Source organism: Lepidochelys kempii, chromosome 24, assembly GCF_965140265.1.
Source record: "Lepidochelys kempii isolate rLepKem1 chromosome 24, rLepKem1.hap2, whole genome shotgun sequence".
Lineage (NCBI taxonomy): Eukaryota > Metazoa > Chordata > Testudines > Cheloniidae > Lepidochelys > Lepidochelys kempii.
In genome coordinates, this window is record NC_133279.1 from 15,328,480 (window position 1) to 15,349,555 (window position 21,076).

At 55.7% G+C, this 21,076-nt stretch overlaps 1 protein-coding gene and 1 pseudogene across 1 annotated transcript; one reads left to right on the forward strand and one right to left on the reverse strand.

Moving 5' to 3' along the window:
- Positions 1-2,733: 2,733 nt before the first annotated feature.
- On the forward strand, positions 2,734-3,762 carry LOC140902728 (free fatty acid receptor 2-like). Its single transcript, XM_073323108.1, has one exon. It carries the CDS (start codon positions 2,734-2,736, stop codon positions 3,760-3,762), a length of 1,029 nt encoding a protein of 342 aa, XP_073179209.1.
- Positions 3,763-13,976: 10,214 nt separating this feature from the next.
- On the reverse strand, positions 13,977-18,323 carry LOC140902953 (free fatty acid receptor 2-like; annotated as a pseudogene).
- Positions 18,324-21,076: the final 2,753 nt, after the last annotated feature.

Sequence of the window (21,076 nt, forward strand, 5' to 3'; positions counted from 1 at the left end):
ATGTGCTGGCTGGTGCATACACCCAGCCCTGCTCCTAGAACCAGGAACCCTGGCTCCCAGCCCCCTGCTCTGATCACTAGACCCCACTTCCCTCCTAGAGCCAAGGATAGAACCCAGGAGTCCTTGATCCCCCCCTTCTGCTCTGATCATTAGACCCCACTCTCCTTCCCAGAGTCAGGGATAGAACCCAGGCGTCCTGCTTCTCAGCCCCCTGCTCTAACCCACTCGCCCCCCCCCCAACCCCCGCCATGATTGGTAGGGGAGCAAGGGACAGGTCAGGCTCAGCCAATGGTTTACTTTACGGGAGAGACTTATTAACTTCTGCTTAATGAGGCTATTTAACGATCGATACCCACAGCTGGGAGGCGGGGGTAGAGCTCCGTGCACCCTGGGGAAGGAGGGGCCCATCGCAGCTTGGCATGTGGCGCCCACAGCCTGTCTGGAGCACGGGCGCAGGATGCCTGGCCCTGGGAAAGCTGGAGGGCTGCTCTTCAGAGTCACTGGAATGGCTCAGTGGCTAAAGGTGGGAGCCAGGACTCCTGGGTTCTCTCCCTGGCTCCGGGAGGGGAGAAGGGTCTAGTGATTAGAACAGGAGGAGCTGACAGGCAGGACTCCTGGGTTCTCTCCCCAGATCTGGGAGGGGAGTGGGAACGAGTTGGTTAGAGCAGGGGGCCTGAGAGGCAGGATTCCTGGGTTCTATTCCCAGCTCGAGGATGGAGGTGTGGACTAGTGGTTAGAGCACTCAGGGGCTGGGAGCCAGGACTCCTGGATTCTCTCCCCAGTCCTGGGAGAAGAGTGGGGTCTAGTGCAGCTGAAAGATCAAGAATCCTGGGTTGTGTTTCTGAGTTCTGTGCATTGACTCCTTATTTCCTATTTTAACCACAAAATCACCCCTTAGAATCATGGATTGAACCCAGGAGTTCTGGCTCCCAATCCCCCACCCTCTAACCACTAGACCACACTTCCTTCCACCCTTGATGATATATATGAAAATTTTCCTCTGAGTAACAACCACTTCCCTGTTGTCCAAGGTGCCCACTCGCCCCACCACCTGCAGCCCATCCCTGTGTGTTTGCTCACAGGATCTCATTCATCCCAGGCTCTCCGTTCTCTCTCTGGGGCTGGCCCCGCTGCGCCTGCCACTGGCTAAACAGAAAACTGAGCTAAATAAATACGGCAGCTTGCTACATAAATTCCAGCCTTATGTCTAGTGTCAGATAATGGAATGGGAGCCCTGAGCTTGCTCGCATGGCTACTGGTAAGGAGGGATGGGAGCCAGGACTCCTGGGTTCTTTCTGCACGACTGGGAGGGGAGGGGCATCTAAGAGTTAGAGCAGAGGGTCTGGGAGCGAGGACTCCTGGTACTCTCCCAGCTCAGGGAGCGAAGTGGGATCGAGTGGATTAGGACCAGGGGGACTGGAGCCAGGACTCCTGGGTTCAATCCCCAGGGATGGGAGGGTGTGACAGGATCCCTGGTGTGCAACCTGGAACTCAGGTAGCCCTGAGTCCTCTGCCCCACCAGTCTGGGCTCCCACTCACGCTGTGATGCTGTGACAAGCTACAAACGTCTGGCAGATACTGGACTTAGCCATCCAAAGGTCAGGACACACCCAGCCGAGTTACGTGAAAGGCTGCCCTCAGCCACTCATGAAGCAAAACCAGAGAGGCTCCAGCCAAATATCCCCAGCCTAGGACCCCGGAGCTGCACCGCCCTCCATTGGGTAGAAGCCTGGGTAAGTTCACTACCCAGTCCGCCCCTCCCTCAATGCCGAAAGGACATGCACAAGCCTTTTGTGAATGGAGCTACGATTTCCAGGCACTTCAAGCAAAATTCACTGGTTTTCGGTATCATATAAACCGGACGCATTAACTACAGAAAGATAGAGTTTAAGTGATTAGAAGTGGTAGGTATAAAAGTTAGAGATAGTTACCAAAGAAAAGAAAATAAGCACGAAAACTACATCTTAAATCTCTAAGACACCGGGCAGTATTTAGATCTAGCCGTTTTCTTCGCTCAATGGACGTTACAGTTCAGAAAACACAGGCTTCTCCCTTGTCTCCTCTGCTGAAGTTCTCTCTCTTCTCAGCGTCCTTGTTGCTTGCAGCGACGGTGGGGGAGGAGAAAAGGCCAAGCCATGCAGCCTCTGTCCCTTATTTTATATCCTTAGTCCAGGTGCTTAGAAGACACTCACCCAGCCCTGCCCTGATGGGCTTTGCTGAGTCACAGTGAGCGAGTAAATCCCGCGTAGTGTGGTGCTTGTGGCACTGCCATTGAATTGTTAAATCCCTTGATTGCAACTCCCCCGCTGATGAATGGTCAGTGAGTGCCCACTTGGGCAGAGGTCACCACCCGTGTAGGAAGGACTCTCAAACTTATCACATATTTCACTGACAACCATCCAGCAAAATCCTCTAATTTCATACACACTAAAGATACACATATTTGGTCAGAACAACGGGTTTCAGCAGATCATGACCTCTAATATGAGATCTTACACGGCATGCTTTGTATGACACATAACAATCATATGACATGGGTGAATATGGGGTTCCAGGGTGTTGCTTTGGGGTACGGAGTGCCACAGAGGGGAGTGGGGTCTAGTGGTTTGGAGCAGGAGGGGCTGGAGCCAGGACTCATGGGTTCTATCCCCAGTCCTGAGAGGGGAGTGGGATCTAGTGGTTTGGAGGAGGAGGGGGCTGGCTACCAGGACTCTTGGGTTCCTTCAGCAGCTGATGAGCCTGTTCTCCTTTGAAGGAGCCAAGGAGATGCATTCAAATGTTTACATCCCACTGGTTCTCACTGTCTACATCTTCACCTTCCTGATCGGCCTCCCGTCCAATCTCCTGGCCTTCTGCACCTTCCTGGTGAAGGTCTGCCAGAAACCCACCCCCGTCGACATCCTTCTCCTCAACCTCACCGTCTCCGACATCTTCCTCCTCATTTTTCTCCCCTTCAAGATGGTGGAGGCTGCCTCAGGCCTGGAGTGGCCCTTGCCTTTTTTCCTCTGCCCACTCACCAACTACTTCTACTACAATAGCATCTACATCAGCTCCCTCTTACTCATGGCCGTCAGCATTGATCGTTACCTCGGGGTGGCCTTTCCCATCAAGTACAAGCTCCGACGTCGTCCAGCTTATGCTGTCGCCACCTCCGTGGTCTTCTGGGTGTTGGGCTGTGCCCACTGCAGCTTTGTCTACATTGTCCAGTACGAGGTCCTGAGCCCCAATGGGACCGTGACCGCCAATAATGCGTCTAACTGCTACGAAGTTTTCTCCCCTATGCAGCTCCAGATCCTCCTCCCTGTCCGCCTGGAGTTCTTCATTGTCCTCTTCTGTCTTCCCTTCACCATCACCATCTTCTGCTACGTCAACCTCATCCGCATCCTGCTGGCCTTGCCCAACATCACAGCCCGGAGGAAGCAGCGGGCCGTGGGCCTGGCTCTGGTCACCTTGTTCAACTTCATAGTCTGCTTCGCCCCCTACAACCTGTCCCATGTGGTGGGCTTTGTTCAGAACGAGAGCCCCAAATGGAGGGTGTACGCTCTTCTCCTCAGCACCCTCAATGCCGCCTTGGACCCTGCCATCTTCTACTTCTCCTCCACTGCCGTCCAACGAGCCTTCGCCAAGTACCTGGCTGCCCTGTGGCACAAACTCAGCGCCATCTTGGCCTGGTGCCATCTTCCCTGCTTGACTCGCTGTGCGAAAGGAGGCAGAGAGGTGGAGTCAACAAGTGGGATGGAGGCTGAGGAGTTGACAACTTGACCCCCAGGATGATACCGACTTTCTGTTTCCTCCGCAGAACCTTCCTTGTCCCATGCTCCGCAGGAGCAAGAGATCCTGCACTTGAGCCAAGGACGGCATCTTCTGTCCTTCCCTGCACCTCCCGAGAGGGCCGTCCTTCCTTAGATAGCAGCGTGCGGCGGGGCTTGGAGTTGTTGCCCAACTTCCACAAGGCTTTGGCTTACTTGAGCTTCAGTGTGGTTGGCCAAACTTTCACAAGAGTTTGGCCCACCTCAGGTTGGGGTCAAGGTCCTTCCTTTGCTGCTGCCGGGCCACGAGCAGTAGCGGGTTTACAATGGCGCCAACGGGAGCAGGCCCACACTTAGAAGGGGACATGGTGCCGGGACTGTGGCCCCACCCCCCCCGCTGCACCCTGAGGCGCCACCCTCATTCAGCCTCTTCCTCCCGATCCTCTGCTCGCTGTTTGCTCCTCTCCACCCCCTCCCCAGCTGCCCCCATTCAGTCCTCTCCTCTCCTTATGCCCCATGCAAGTGGGGGGCAGGGACTCGGGGGGGGAAGAGGCCAAGTGGGACCACGACCTCAAGGGAGAAGAGGCCGAGCAGGGTCGGGGCCTTGGGGCAGAGCAAGAGGTGGGGCCACGGTCTGGGCACCGGGGCCCACAAAAGATTAATCCAGCCCTGGCCATGAGCGGTTGGTCAAACTCCCACTGGACTTCGGCCACCCTGTTTCGGAGTGGGTGGCTCAAGTTCCTCAAGGGTCTGGCCTCTCTCAGTGTCAGGGTCGCCATGGCGTCAAGGGCCTTCCTTTGCTGCAGCTGGCACATGAGAGGTTGGCTGAACACAGGCCTATTTCATCGCCCTCCACCCACTCCAGGTCTTTCCTTCTCCATGGTTGGGCCCACGGGCAAAGGGGCTGCAACTGCAAGTGGGGGTTGCTTGAGGGAGGGCAAACAGGGCTGAGCATGTCCCGTTTCAGGGGAACCATTTAGTGGCAGATGAACAAGGGCTCCGTGAGGGGCCCGTGGGGCCCGAGTTTGCCCTTGTGGAGCTATGGAGAGCTCCTCCTCCTTGGCTACTGGTATCCGTGCGTGCTGGCCTCTGTGGAAATGTGATTACCACCTCGGTGGGACTGGAACGCAGGGGGCTGCAGCCCAGCATGCTACTGTTTGAGCTAAAGGAGCAGTGCCATGTGTTGGCGGCAGTAGTAAGGCCGTTATCTGCCATGTGGACGGGAAGGATTTGGACTCTGGACCTCCACCATCAATGCAAGGTGCAAGCGGAAGGGCCAGCGCCCCTTGGTAGCAGTGGTGGGAACAGGCTGTTATTCACTAGGATTTGAACGCAGGACTTCCAGCATCACAGTGAAGGGCTCACGTGATCTAAAGGCAAAGTGCCTTTTGCAGCGGTAGTAGGGCTGTTATCCTCCCGGTTGGTGGGGGATGGGCATTCAGCAGGCACACGTACAATGGACACTGGTCCCTGTGGGTCTGTTCCGGGTCCGGACGTAGAGCTGAGATCTCCCTCGCGCAAGGTCCTGCACCTCCTCCCTTTGCTGGTGGATCTGGCGCCCCCCCAGGGGCAGTGGCTTTATCTACATATTAAATAAAATTATTGATTTATTATCCAACTGAGATTATTTTCTTCTTATTCTTCAGGTCTGGGGTGAGGTCTAGTGGGTTAGCGTAGGGGGGCTGGCTGGGAGCCAGGACTCCTGAATTCTATCCCCAGTTCTGGAAGGGGAGTGGGGTCTATTGGTTAGAGTCAGGGGAGGGAGGTTTGGGGGTAGAACTCCTGGATTCTATCCATGGGAAGGGACCAGGGCTAGGAAGTGGGCCTCACACATATTGTCTCTGGCAACTTTTAATTAACTGCAGGGCGGGAATCTGGCACAGCAGGTGAGCAAATAGTGTCTCTGTAGTGCTGATATTAACTGGGGTTAATGGATAACTGGGCTGGGCAGAGCCTGGGGCAGCCAGGGGATTTCACAAGGAACCACCAGGTCCCAGGCCATGGGACCCTGCCACCGGCCTGACGCCCCCCACCCCCAGGGCTTCCCCAGAGCAGGAGCCCACCCACTAGGGTTGCCATATGTCTAACTGCAGCCCTGCCCTGCCCCCAATCACTCCACCCCCCCCCACCTTCACTCACTTGCTTATTTTCACCGGGCTGGGGGGTTTGGAGTGTGGGAGGGGGCTCAGGGCAGGGGCAGGGGGTTGGGGTATGGGAGAGGGTTCAGGGTGCGGGCTCCAGGCGGCGGTGACCTCAGGCAGCCCCGGCATTTCCCGGGGACAGAGGAAGTCCGCGTGGCTTCTGGCAAGCAGCCAGCATGTCCGTCCGGCTCCTAGGTGGAGGGGCGGCCAAGGGGGCTCCGCGTGCTGCCTCGGCTGCAGCTCCCATTGGCCTCAGTTCCCATCCAATGGGAGCTGTGGAGCCAACACTCAGGGTGGGTGCAGTGCGTGGAGACCCCCCAGCTGCCCCTTCACCTAGGAGCTGGAGGGACATGCCAGCCGCTTCCCGGAAGCTGTGTGGAGCCAGGCACGGAGCCTGCCTGCCCTGCTGGTGCTGCGGCCAACTGGACTTTTAGCGGCGCGGTGAGTGGTGCTGACCGGAGCCGCCAGGATCCCTTTTCGACTGGGCGTTCTGATCAAAAACCAGACGCCTGGCCAGCCTACCACCCACACACAGCCCCCTGTCTCACACATGCAGCCTCTTCTCCTGGGCTCAGGCACCGTGAGATATCTTACATGGCAGTCACTGTCCAACTCCTCGGGGGGAGGGGGCGAAGCTGGGTGCAGGTCGGCTCCTGCTCCGAATGGGGCTGAGACCCACCAAACCTCATTGCACAGCGAGCTCCCCAGAGCAGCTGTTAGCAGATAAACAAACCCGCTGAGTGCTCACAAGAGCAGTATGGGACAGCGTGTGCGCTCTCAGTGGGGTGACCTCACTGCAGACGCCAGGGCGGCGCTAGGGGGCGCTGTGCTGCAGGGGGTGGGGTGGGGGGAGTGTTGGGGAGTCTCACAAGAAGAAAACAGGGCACTGCCTTTCAAGCCAAGTCCAGCCCGTTTCAGAGGGAGGGGAGTGGTGAGGGAGGGGAGGGGGGTTGTACAAATTCTCCAATTTTGTTGGATTAGTTTTTGTTGGATTAGTTTGTTTGATTAGCTGCCTACAACATCCAGTGACCCAGTAAAACTATCACAATAAGAAATGTGTGTGTACTTGCGTTATAGGCCGTGTCGGGGGGGGGGGGGGGGGCAGAAAGTTCATGAATTTGCCCCCAACCCCAACCCCACCACAAGGAGCTTGGGGGAGGGGAGTGAGGCTTTCATGCAGCATTTGCCCCCCGCAAGGAGCTGGAGGGGGAGGGGGGCTTCCCCGCACTATTTCCCTGCCAGCACCGCAGTATCCCACTGCTGACAGAGCTCACCGCGGGGGAGGTGTCCGCAGCGGCCCCCCTCTCTGGGTCTGGGGCGCCGGGACTCGCACTCAGCACCTCACTCTGCCGGCAGGGTTGCCAACTTTCTACTTGCACAAAACTGAACACCCTTGCCCCGCCCCTTTCCCGAGGCCCCGCCCCCTTCCCCACCCCGAGCCCCTGCCAGAAGGCAGAAGAAATAGCGGCCGGATGGGTTTGTCGCGCATGGTGAGGTGCAAAGGGCGTCACATTTACATAGGGGAGGCAGATAAACGCAGGGGAACCGCTACACACCCCACTGGGCAGGGTTCTGTTATTACAGGTCTTGGTACAACCCCCCCGAACCCCCCCCGGGGAGCTCAGACAGGATGCCTCTAATTGGTTAGGGGGCGCAGGCTGGGAGCCAGGACTCCTGGGTTGTATCCCTGGCTCTGAGTGGGGAGTAGGGTCGAGTGGTTACAGCAGCAGAAGAGCCCAGAACTCTGAGCCCACTTGTGTATGGGGTTCTCCAAGTCACACCCCTTGTGCCTCAGTTTCCCCACTTGTGCAGCAACTGTCAGGCTGTGTGCATCGCCACAGGCTGGACACGGCCCAGTCCAGAGTGAAAAGCCCCGGCTGCGCCTCACGTTTGATTCCCCACTTGGGGGACGGGGGTTGAAGACCCCTGAGAACACCCCTCCTCCATTTGCGAGCAGGGCAGGGGCCAGAGCAGCTGTTTCCCCTGCCTCAAGGGCCGCTGGCTGGGCCTGGGCCGGGGTAGTTTTGTCTCAGAGACGCTGCCCCTTCCTCTGGGCTTTGAGCAGACCGAAGAGAGGGGGAGGACCTGGGAGAGCAGCCGCGGTGTGAGAACCGGCACTGACCGCCCCTGCCTTAGCCCCGCTGCGCCCCTGGTCCTGACCAGAGCCACCAGGGTCCCTTTTTGACCGGGCGCTCTGGTCCAAAACCGGCCGCCTGGCAACCCTACCCGCTGGCCCCCTCCTCTGCTGAGCCCTCTCTGGGCAAAGCCCCAGCAGGTCGCAGGGCTGGGCCACCCCCTGGCTGGTCGGGTTTCGCCGCCTCCCCCCGGACACTTACCTGGGCTGGGACTGCCCCCCCTCGCAGGCCCCTGCACCCGGAGCGGCCGCTCTGCTGGGCAGGGGGGGGCTGCTCTTAAGGGTTGCAGGGCAGCGGGGGCAGGAGCTGGGGGGGGGGCAGCAGCAGGGCAGGGAGGCCCAGGGCAGCGCGGGGGACCCGGCGCCCGCAGCCGGAGTCGGGCCACTCGCCCCGCACTCACCAGCGGCAGCGGGAAGCAGAGCGACCGGGCCCCAGCCCGCTCCCCCGGCTCTGTCACTTGGGGGAGGGGGCTTGGAGGAAGGGATCGCCCCCCCCCTCCCCAGCTCTGCCACTGCTTACAGCGTGCTTACGCAATGCCGACAGACCCCGGCGGGCAGGATCGAACCGGGGATCTCTGGAGTATTAGTGCATGAGCCTCTACAAGGGGAGCTGAAAGCCAACTGCCTGTTAGCTAAGGCTGTAGAACAGACTCATTTTCTCTCTCTCTAAGCGCTCTCCGAGCCACTAGCCAGGGCAGAACACCAGGCCCAGAAGGTGTGTGGGTTATGGTGAGGTTATTGACATGAACAGTGACCATATAGATCATTGTTGCAACCACGGTCTTATCGTGGCACCCAATCTTGTACGAAGGCGGTCCAGTGAGGTGTCTATGAAAAGGTTATGATTTCCTGGTTATGATTATGCTGTCTGTATGCACACATCCTTTTTGTATTTAAAGTTATAAGTGTTGGCTCTATACCTCTTTCCAATGTTGGCTTCCGGGGTAATGCCCACGGGGTAATCAGCCAGATAGATATGCCATGTAAGATATCTGCCAAAATGTTATTTGCCAGATAGGATCATCTCATTTATATGTTTGTATTATGAGTTAGAGGTATGTATGTATGTCTGTGCTTCTGGGTGACACCCCAGACAGTTTGGCACCAGCTCTGCCTAGCCTGCTTGATGGCCCATTAAGCACCATCAGCAGTACAACTGACCCATTGAGAGTAGGCAAATATGCCTTATGACGCAGCAAGGCATGCAGGACATGCCTATGGAGAGAACGCCTCAACTTCCAACTCGACACTTGCAAGTTAGCGCGCCTTAAATCAGCCCCGGGCGCCCTAACTGCGGAGGTGTCCACATTGGCAAGGCCCTTAGAGCACCTGGGCTCTGCAGCTGGAGCGCTCCTGGTATTCCACCTCCGCCCGGGTGTCTGTGTGGACGACGTGGTGCATTACTGCGCTGTGGTCGGCCTCCGGAAACGTCCCACAATCCCCTGAAGTCAAGTGGCCGCTCCTGCCATGGTTTTGAACTCAGCTGCAGGCATGGGGATATCCCCTTTCAACGCGCCGTTTCTGACAGCCGGCTGCTTATCTGCCCCGGGACAAAGCAACCCATGGCTGTGGAATGCTGCTGCTGTGAGTGTGTGTGTGAGAGAGGGGGCGGGGGGGAAGGGGGGGTCTGCTGCTGTCTGAACTTACAAGACAGCATGCTGACACACTGCCCCCCAAAACACACTGTCTCTCCCCCCACATACACACAACACACTCCCTGTCACCCTCCACCCCGCATCCCCCCCCCATTTGAAAAGCACGCTGCAGCCCCTTGCACACGGGGACAGCTCCCACAAGGCACTGCTCTCTGTGGCGTTTCAAGAGCTGCTAATGTGGCCACACCAGTGTGCTTGCAGCTGACAGTGTAAACACTCGGCAGCAGTTTCCCTGCTGCAGTCTCTGAAGGCTGGTTGAACTCCCAGGGCTCTACATCTGCAAGCGTAGCCAAGCCCTTAGGCTTCCACGCCGAGTTTGAACCAAAGGGATCACAGGCCGCATGGCAAGAGATGAGAAAAGGTAGCTGCATCTCCTCCATCTGGTCTTCAATCCTGCTTCTTGCCTCTGCAGGGACTTTGCTACAAACTGAAGCTCTGAACAAAGGACTGAATGACCCATCCCAGCTGTGGGTGTACTCCAGAGACTTGACTTAAGCCAGCAGTTTATTCCATCACGGCTACAAGCCTGAACCAAGAACGTTGCCATGACTGTATGGATTTGATTCCATTGAACCAATTCTACCTCTCACCTGTATCTTTTTCCTTTTATGAATAAACCTTTAGATTTTAGATTCTAAAGGATTGGCAAGAGTGTGATTTGTGGGTAAGTTCTAACCGGTATTTTGACCTGGGTCTGGAGCTTGGTTGTTTGGGATCGGGAGAACCTTTCTTCTTTCACTGGGGTATTGGTTTTCATAACCAGTCATCCCCATAAGGAATCATAGAATCATAGAATACCAGGGTTGGAAGGGACCTCAGGAGGTCATCTAGTCCAACCCCCTGCTCAAAGCAGGACCGATCCCCAATTAAATCATCCCAGCCAGGGCTTTGTTAAGGAGTGGCGCTGGTGGTGATCCTGGGAAACTGGAGTGTCTGAGGGAATTGCTTGTATGACTTCTGGTTAGCCAGTGGGGTGAAACCGAAGTCCTCTCTGTTTGGCTGGTTTGGTGGGCCTTCGTAGTAAAGGACCCGCAGCCTTGGGCTGCGACTGCCCTGCGCTAAGCAATTTGTCCTGAATGGATATTCTCAGTAGTGTCCGGCCAAAAGTCGCTTTGTTACAGTTACACTTACAGTTTGTGTTTACAGGGAGCGGTGTGAATGGGCTCCTGCTCTGCGGAAGCCCAGGGAGGGGGTGTCCTCTCCGTGGCAGGGTCCCCTGGCCTGGAAGCCCATGGTTCCTCCAGCTGCCCATGCGAGATCACCCAGCTGCCCCAGGCCCTGCTCGGCCCAGTTATCCATTAACCCCTCGTTAATATTGGTGCCACGGAGATGCTATTTGCTCACCTGCGGTGCTAGATTCACGCCCTGCAGTTAATTAAAAGTCGCCAGCGACAATATGTGTGTGTCCCACTTCCTAGCCATAGTCCCCTCCCATGGAGAGAACCCAGGAGTCCTGGCCCCCAGCCCCCACCAACTCTAGCCCATAGACCCCACTCCAGCCCTGAAGAATAATAAGAAAACAATCTCAATTGGATAATAAATCCATAATTTTATTTGATACATAGATAAAGCCACTGCCCCTCTGGGGCACGCCAGATCCACCAGCAAAGAGAGGAGGTGCAGGAGCTTGCGCGAGGAATATCTCAGCTCTACGTCCAGACCTGGAACAGACCCGCAGAGACCAGTGTTTGCTAAACACCCATTCCCCAGCAACCTGGAGGATAACAGCCCTACTACCACAGCAAAGGGCACTCCGCTCTTAGATCACGTGAGCCCTTCACTGTGGTGCTGGAAGTCCTCCGTTCAAATCCTGCTCAATAACAGCCTGTTCCCACCACTGCTACCAAGCGGCACCGGCCCTTCCGCTTGCATAGAGGGCCGCGCATTGACGGTGAAGGTCCAGAGCCCAAATCCTTCCCGTCCACATGGCAGATAACGGCCTTACTACTGCCACCAACACATGGCACTGCTCCTTTAGCTCAAGCAGTAGCATGCTGGGCTGCAGCCCCCTGCGTTCCAGTCCCACCAAGGTGGTAACCACATTTCCACAGAGGCCAGCACGCATGGATACCAGTGGCCAAGGAGGAGGAGCTCTCCATAGCTCCACAAGGGCAAACTCGGGCCCCTCACGGAGCCTGGCTCTTGTTCATCTGCCACTAAATGGTTCCCCTGAAACGGGACAAGCTCAGCCCTGTTTGCCCTCCCTCAAGCAACCCCCACTTGCAGTTACAGCTCCTAGTAGCTGGCTTGACGGTGGGTCTGACCATGGAGAAGGAAAGACCCGGAGTGGGTGGAGGGCACCAGGGGGACCCTCCAGCTGAAATAGGTCTACGTTTCACTTGTGAGCCAGCAGCTGCACGGGAAGGCCCTTGACACCATGGCGCCCCTGACACTGAGAGAGGCCGGATCCCTGAGGAAGTTGGGCCACCCACTCCAAAGCTGAAGTAGGCCAAAGTCTGGTGGAGTTTGGCAAACCGCTGGTGGCCAGAGCCAGATTAATCTAATGTGGACCCTGGCACCCAGACCATGACCCCGCCCCTCGTTCTGCCCTAAAGCCCCGCCCCTGCTCAGTCGCTTTCCCCTGAGGTCCCGCCCATTGCTCACACGGGGCATAGGGGATGGAGAGGAGCGAACAGCGAGCAGGGGTTTCAGGAGAAGAGGCCAAGAGGAGGTGGAGCCTCAGGGCCTAGCAGGTGTGGGGCGGGGACACCCTTCTGAGTGTGGGCCTGGCACCATTGACACCTTTGTAAACCTGGTACGGCTCGTGGCCCAGCAGCAGCAAAGGAAGGCCCTTGACACCATGGCGACCCCAACTTTAGGACGGCCAAACCTCTGTGCAAGTTTGGCCAACGACTCTGAAGCGCAAGAAGGCCGAAGCCTTCTGGCAGTTGGGCACTAAGTCCAAGCCCTGCTGCATGATGGTGTCTATGGAAGGTGGGAGATGCAGGGAAGAACACAAGATGCCGTCCCCAGTGTGACACTGCACCCCGTATTCTTTGCAGTGATGTTACGATGTTATAATTATGACATAATTATAATGTATTTTATGCAAGATAAGTCATGTGAGGTGTCATTGGAAGGGTTATGATTTGCTGAATATGATAATCCTATTCGTATGCGGCATCTGAAGTTATGAATATTGAATATATATCTGTATTTCAAATATAGTTACACCTGGGTAATGCCCACTAGACAAGATGTTTTCAGTCCAGATAGTGGGTGGGGAAGGGCCTATTAAGGGCAATGGGTCATTAGGAAAAAATAACAGGCCTTAGGAGAAGCTTATCTCTCACCTGGGAAGCCTTCCTGAGAATGCTCCAAATAGCCTTCGAATAATGGCTGCTATGACTCTACAAAGACATGGGATGTGACCGCATGTGTCTAGACTCCATTTTGGGATGTCAGTGTTTTTCCACTGACTGGGCATGGGAACCAAGCTTTGGGAACAAAGGGTTCTCACCATATGCAAAAGCTATATAAGGTGAGGACTGATATCATCTGGGGTTCTTCACTCCCAACACATGAAACATCCGAAACATCCGAGGAACAAAGACTGAACGGGGGGAAGTGCTGGACCCACACTAAAGGGATTTATGGCCTGTGAAGGAAACCCCTGGGGATTCCAAGCTGTAAGCAAGTGCAGCTTGCCCCTTAAGAATCTGCAGCCTGCTTGTATCATCTCTTAGGGTGAGAGTCTGCTACTCATATTAAGCTTAGTTTGTGTTTCTTTGTGCATTTGCTAGGAAATCTGCTTTGATCCCTTATAATGACTTAGAATCTATCTTTTGTAGTTAATAAACTTGTTTTTGCTTTATCTAAACCAGCGTGTGGGAATCATAATTCCGGGGCAAGAGGCTGTTGCATATTCCTCTCCACATTGTGGGAGGGTACAAATTTGATGAGCATATGCTGTACAGTTCCCTGTGCAGCGCAAAACGGTATAATTTTTGGGTTTACACTCCAGTGGGGGTGCGCGCCTGAGGAGCTGGGAGTAGCTTTCCCATGCAGGGGCTGGTCAGAGAGCTGATTGTAACTGTAGCTGGGTGTGTTCCTACTGTCTTCCAGCATGTATGGGGGTGAAAGTGCAGGCTGGAGGGCTTGATAGCTTGTCACAGCAACACAGTGTGAGAAGGAGCCCAGGTTGGTGCGTCAGAGGGCTCAGTGGTACCTCAGTTCCAGGCGGGGGGAACCCGTTACACCCAACTCAAGTGCAGGATCTCTTGCTTCTGTGGAGCATGGGAAAAGGAAGGCTCTGAGGAGGAAGCAGAGAGTTGGTCTCATCCTGGGGATCAAGTTGTCAACTCCGCCTCCATCCCACTGGCCACTTCACCTCTCTGCCCCCTTCCCCACAGCAAGTCAAGCAGGGGAGATGGCACCGGGCCAAGATGGCGCTCAGTTTGTGCCACAGGCTGGCCAGGCACTTGGCGAAGGCCCGTTGGACGGCAGTGGAGGAGAAGTACAAGGGTCCAAGGAAGCGTTGAGGGTGCTGAGGAGAAGAGCGTACACCCTCCAGAAAGGGCTCTCATTCTGGACAAAGCCCACCACATGGTTGTAGGGGGCGAAGCAGACTATGAAGTTGAACAAGGTGGCCAGAGCCAGGCCCACGGCTCCCTGCTTCCTCCGGGCTGTGATGTTGGGCAAGGCCACCAGGATGCGGACAAGGTTGACGTAGCAGAAGATGGTGATGGTGAAGGGGAGATAGAAGAGGACAATGAAGAACTCCAGGCGGACAGGGAGGAGGATTTGGAGCTGCATAGGGGAGAAAACTTTGCATAGGGGAGGTCACGGTCCCATTGGGGCTCAGGACCTTGTACTGGACAATGTAGACAAAGCTGCAGTGGGCACAGCCCAACACCCAGAAGAGCACGGAGGTGGCGACAGCATAAGCCGGACGGCGCCGGAGCTTGTACTTGATGGGAAAGGCCACGCCCAGGTAGCGATCAACACTGATGGCCATGAGAAAGAGGGAGCTGAAGTAGATGCTATTGTAGTAAAAGTAGCTGGTGAGTGGGTAGAGGAAAACGGGCAAGAGCCGCTCCAGGCCTGAGGCAACCTCCACTATCTTGAAGGGGAGCAAGATGAGGAGGAAGATGTCGGAGACGGTGAGGTTGAGGAGAAGGATGTCGACGGGGGTGGGTTATTGGCGGACCTTCACCAGGAAGGTGCAGAAGGCCAGAAGGTTGGCTAGGAGGCTGATGAGGAAGGTGAAGATGTGGACAGTGAGAACCGGCAGGATGGAAATGCTTAAACTCATCTTCTCAGCTCCTACAGAGGAGAATGGGCTCATCAGTTGCCGAAGGAACCCAGGAGTCCTGGTAGCCAGCCCCCTCCCTCTCCAACCCACTAGATCCCACTCCCCTCTGTGGCACTCTGTATCCCAAAGCAACACCCTGGAACCCCATATTCACCCATGTCATATGATTGTTATGTGTCATACAAAGCATGCCGTGTAAGATCTCATATTAGAGGTCATGATCTGCTGAAACCCGTTGTTCTGTCCAAATATGTGTATCTTTAGTGTGTATGAAATTATAGGATTTTGCTGGATGGTTGTCAGTGAAATATGTGATAAGTTTGAGAGTCCTTCCTACACGGGTGGTGACCTCTGCCCAAGTGGGCACTCACTGGCCATTCATCAGCGGGGGAGTTGCAATCAAGGGATTTAACAATTCAATGACAGTTCCACAAGCACCACGCTACGCGGGATTTACTCGCTCACTGTGACTCAGCAAAGCCCATCAGGGCGGGGCTGGGTGAGTGTCTTCTAAGCACCTGGACTAAGGATATAAAATAAGGGACAGAGGCTGCATGGCTTGGCCTTTTCTCCTCCCCCACCGTCGCTGCAAGCAACAAGGACGCTGAGAAGAGAGAGAACTTCAGCAGAGGAGACAAGGGAGAAGCCTGTGTTTTCTGAACTGTAACGTCCATTGAGCGAAGAAAACGGCTAGATCTAAATACTGCCCGGTGTCTTAGAGGTTTAAGATGTAGTTTTCGTGCTTATTTTCTTTTCTTTGGTAACTATCTCTAACTTTTATACCTACCACTTCTAATCACTTAAACTCTATCTTTCTGTAGTTAATGCGTCCGGTTTATATGATACCGAAAACCAGTGAATTTTGCTTGGAGTGCCTGGAAATCGTAGCTCGTTCACAAAAGGCTTGTGCATGTCCTTTCCGCATTGAGGGAGGGGCGGACTGGGTAGTGAACTTACCCAGGCTTCTACCCAATGCAGGGCAGTGCAGCCCCGGCGTCCTAGGCTGGGGAGATTTGGCTGGAGCCTCTCTGGTTTTGCTTCATGAGTGGCTAAGGGCAGCCTTTCACGTAACTCGGCTGGGTGTGTCCTGACCTGTGGATGGCTAAGTCCAGTACCTGCCAGACGTTTGTAGCTTGTCACAGCATCACAGCGTGAGTGGGAGCCCAGACTGGTGGGGCAGAGGACTCAGGGCTACCTGAGTTCCAGGTTGCACACCGGGGATCCTGTCACACCCTCCTATCCCTGGGGATTGAACTCAGGAGTCCTGGCTCCAGCCCCCCCTGATCCTAATCCACTCGATCCCACTTCCCTCCCTGAGCTGGGAGAGTACCAGGAGTCCTCGCTCCCAGACCCTCTGCTCTAACTCCTAGATGCCCCTCCCTTCCCAGTCGTGCCCCTCCCCTCCCAGTAGCTGAGGGCAGCATTCATAGAACTCGGCTGGGTGTGTCCCGACCTGTGCATGGCTGTGTAAGTCCAGTACCTGCAAGAGGTTTGTAGCTTGCCACAGAATCACAACGTGAGAGAGAGCCCTGACTGGTGGGACAGGGGTCTTATTGGTACCTGAGTTCCAGGTTGCACCCCTGGGATTGTGTTGTGACACTGCACCCCATACTCTTCACAGTAATATTATTACAATGTGATTAGGACATAATTATGATGCACTTTATTCAAGCTGGGTCATGTGAGAGGTCATTGGAAAAGTTATAATTTGCTGAACATGATTGTCCTATTTATATGCATGTATCTGTATTTCAAATGTAGTTACACCCATGTAGCACCCACTAGACAGGATGCTGTTAGTCTAGATCAGGGGTGGCCAACCTGAGCCTGAGAAGGAGTCAGAATTTCCCAGTGTACATTGCCAAAGAGCCACAGTTAGCAGCCTCCCATCAGCTCCCTCCCACCTTGCTCTAAGCGCCTTCTGGCCACCGGCCGCCCTGCAGATCAGGGCCTCCGCCTCCCTCCCCACATCTCCTGATCAGCTGTTTCGTGGCATGCAGGAGGCTCTGGGGTGCAGGGGGAGGAGCAAGGGCACAGCAGGCTCAGGGGAGGGCACGGGAAGGGGTGCAGTGGGGACAGAGCCTGTGGCAGAGCCAGGGGTTGAGCAGTGAGCACCCCCCGGTACACTGGAAAGTTGGCCCCAGAGTCGGTGCTTAAACAAGGAGCCACATATTAACTTCTGAAGAGCCACATGTGGCTTTAGAGTGACAGGTTGGCCACCCCTGGTCTAGATAGTGGGTGGGGAAGGGACTGTTCAGGGCAATGGGCCTTTAGGAAAAAACAAGAGGCCTTAGGAGAAGCTTAGTTCCCACCTGGTGATGAGCCTTCCTGAGGACCCTCCAAACAGCCTCCGAGTAATGGCTGCTTTGACTCTACAAGGCCACGTGATAAGACCACATGTCTCAAGACTCCATCTTGGGATGTCATTACTTTTTACACAGACTAGTCTGGGAACCGAGCTTTGAAAAAAACGTTCCCGCCATATGCAAAAGCTATATAGGCGGGGAGTGACATCATCTGGGGTACTTCACTCCCCACAGAAGAAGACTCCTAGAAACACCTGAGGAACAAAGACTGAACTGGGGGAAGTGCTGGACCCAGGCTAAAGGGATTTCTAGCCTGTGAAGGAAAAAACGAGGGATTTCAAGTTGTAAAGCAAGTGCAGCTTGTCCTTTTAGAATCTGCATCCTGCCTGTATCACCTCTTAGGGTGAGAATCTGCTACTCATATCCAATCTATTTAGTATATTAAGCTTAGTTTGCGGTTTTTTGTTTATTTGCTAGGTAATCTGCTTTGATCTGTTTGCTATTCCTTATAATCACTTAAAGTCTATCTTTTGAAGTTAATAAACTTGGTTTTGCTTTATCTAAACCAGTGTGTGGGACTCATAATTCAGGGGCAAAAGGCTGTTGCATATTCCTCTCCACATTGAGGGAGGGGGTAAATTTTATGAGCTTACACTGTACAGTTCTCCGTGCAGCACAAGATGGTGTAATTTGGGGTTTATACTCCAGAGAGGGTGCCTGCCTGAGCAGCTGGGTGTGTCCCTACCTGTATACATGCTGGTGAAAGTGCAGGCTGGAGGGCTTTGTAGTTTGCAACAGCAGTACAATGTGAGAGGGAGCCCAGGCTGGTGGGTCAGGGGGCTTAGTGGTACCCCATTTCCAGGTGGCATCCCGGGGGGGAGAACCCGTTGCACTCGTCAAACCCTGCCCAGCCTGGGGATAGACCGCAGGAGTACTGGCTCCAGCCCCCCTGCCCTAACCCACTAGATCCCACTCCCCTCCCAATCATGTGGATAGAACCCAGGGGTCCTGGCTTACAACCCTCCTTACCCATAGCCATGCGAGCAAGCTCAGGGCTCCCGTTCCATTAGCTGACATTAGACATATGGCTGGAATTTATGTAGCTAGCTCCTGTATTTATTTAGCTCAGTTTCCTGTTTAGCCAGGGGCAGGCGCAGATGGGAAGGGCGGGCAGCGCCAGAGAGATTGGAGGACCTGAGATGCATGAGATTGTGTAAGCAAACACACAGGGAATGGCTGGGGTGGGGTGGGGGCCAAGTGGGAAGCTCGGACAACATGGAAGCAGTTGTTACTCAGAGGGAAATTTTCATAAATATTATCAACGGTGGAGGGGAGTGGGGTCTAGTGGTCAGAGTGGGGGGAGGTTTCTGGGACCCAGGACTCCTGGGTTCTATCCCCAGCTCTGGGAGGGGAGTGAGGTCTAGTGGATTAGAGTTGGGGGTGCTGGGAGACAGGACTCCTGGGTTCTGTCCCTGATTCTCAGGGCGTGATTTTGTGGTTAAAATAAGGGATAAGGCAGGGGTGGGCAAACTTTTTGGCCAGAGGGCCACATCAGAGGTGCAAAATGGTATGGAAGGCCGGTTAGGGAAGGCTGTGCCTCCCCAAACAGCCTGGCCCCCGCCCCCTCCCACTTCCCACCCCTTGACTGCCCCCCTCAGAACTCCTGACCCATCCAACCCCCCCTGCTCCTTGTCCCCTGACCGCCCCCTCCCGGGACCCCCCTCCCCTAACTGCCCCCCCTGTGACCCCACCCCCTATCCAACCCCCCCTCCTCCCTGTCCCCTGACCCCTATCCACACCCCCGCCACCTGACAGGCCCCCCAGAACCACTGACCCATCCAACCCACACTCTCCACTCCTTGTCCCCTGACCACCCCTCCAAGGACCCCCTGACTCCCTGGGACCCCACCCCCTATCCAACCCCCCTTGCTCCCTGTCTCCTGACCACACCCCCCCCCCCGAACCTCCACCCCATCCAACCGCCCCCTGTCTCCTGACTGCCCCCTGGGACCTCCTGCCCCTTATCCATCCCTCCCTCCCCCCGCCCCCTTACCACACCACTCAGAGCGGCAGGACAGGCTTATTGGAAAGCCTGGGAGGTGGGCGGGCACAAGGTGTGTTGCCCGCCAGGCAGCGTGGCTGCGGGGGAGGGAGGACAGCAGAGGAGGGGCCGGGGGCGAGTCTCCCCGGCCAGGAGCTCAGAGGCCGGGTAGGACGGTCCCGCAGGCTGGATGTGGCCCACGGGCTGTAGTTTGCCCACCTCTGGGATAAGGAGTCAATGTGCAGAACTAGGAAATACAACCCAGGATTCTTGACCTTTCAGCTCCACTCAACGCACTAGACCCCACTCCCCTCCCAGAGCTAGGGAGAGAGCCCATGAGTCCTGGCTCCCCCCTCTATCCACCGAGCCACTCCAGTGACTCTGAAGAGCAGCCTGCCAGCTTTCCCAGGGCCAAGGCATCCTGCACCCGTGCTCCAGACAGGCTGTGGACGCCACACACCAAGCTGCGATGGGCCCCTCCTTCCCCGGGGTGCACGGAGCTCTACCCCCACCTCACAGCTGTGGGGATCGATCATTAAATAGCCTCATTAAAGCGAAGTTAATAAGCCTCTCCTGTGAAATAAACCATTGTCTGAGCCCAACCAGCCCCTTGCTTCCCCACCAATTGCAGGGGGGTGGTCTAGTGGCTTAGAGCAGGGGGACTGGGAGCCAGGACTCCTGGGTTCTATCCCTGACTCTGGGTGGGGAGTGGGGTCTAGTGATCAGAGCAGGGGGCTGGAGCCAGGGTTCCAGGAACAGGACTGGGTGTATGCACCAGCCAGCACATCTCTCCAAGAGTCATGCCCTCCTGCAGTTAGAAACCGCCGGTCCTTCCGCTCTCCCTAACGGAAGGAAACTCACTTTCCCTCCCAGCCTGTCTCGCTGCTCAGATGTGGTAGCAGGATATGGAACCGCGAGCGGATCGGACCTGATGGTTCCGTTCCCAGACCCCTTGGTAAGGGCACCACTCCCACGGCAGGTGGGAGAGAATCGACCCCTCGAGTCTCTTTCTCCGAGTGGGGGAACCCATTCGGTGGGGGATGTAATGACCACCCAGGAGTCCTGGCTCCCCTCAGCTCTAACCATTAGACTGCACTCCCCCCAATCTGGGATAGAACCCAGGAGTCCTCACTCACTGCCCCCACTGTTCTAACCACTACACCCCACTCCTCTCCCACGCTGGGCCTAAAATCCCGTGGTCAGCTGAGCCAGCAATCTCCCTTATACTTAGTTGCTTGTTTGTTTTTTAATTTTGCAAAAACAAAATTAAGTTTTGCACAGAGGCCTGGGCATGATGGGTAAAGACAAAAGCATACTGGTCAGGGCTGGGAAAAGAACCCAGGAGTTCTGACATGTAGCTTTAACCAGTAGATGCCATTCACCTCGTAGGCCTGGGAAAGGAATTCAGCAGTCCTTTCTCCGGGCCTGCTCTGCTCTAACCCAGTCCCCTTCCAGGGCCAGTAATACAACCCAGAAGTCCTGGCTCCCAGCACCGCCCCCATCCCAACCTAACAACTGGTCCCCACTCCCCTCCAGGTGAGCCCTGACCCAGGCAGCTAGAGAGCCCATCCTCACCTCTTCTCAAAGTAGCCAGTGTGCTGGGAGCCTGCAGAAGGGCTGGAACCCAGGTGTCCGGGCTGGGAGCCACCCCAGGCGATGTGTCAGGGATGAGCTGCTGGCTGGTCTCCTGCGTCCCAGCCGGGGAGTGAGTTTTCTGTAGCCCAGGTGGCTGGTTAAATTGTGTCTGTGGAGGCTCCCCAGGAAACCCCAGCGGTCTCGCTCTTCGGAAATCCAAG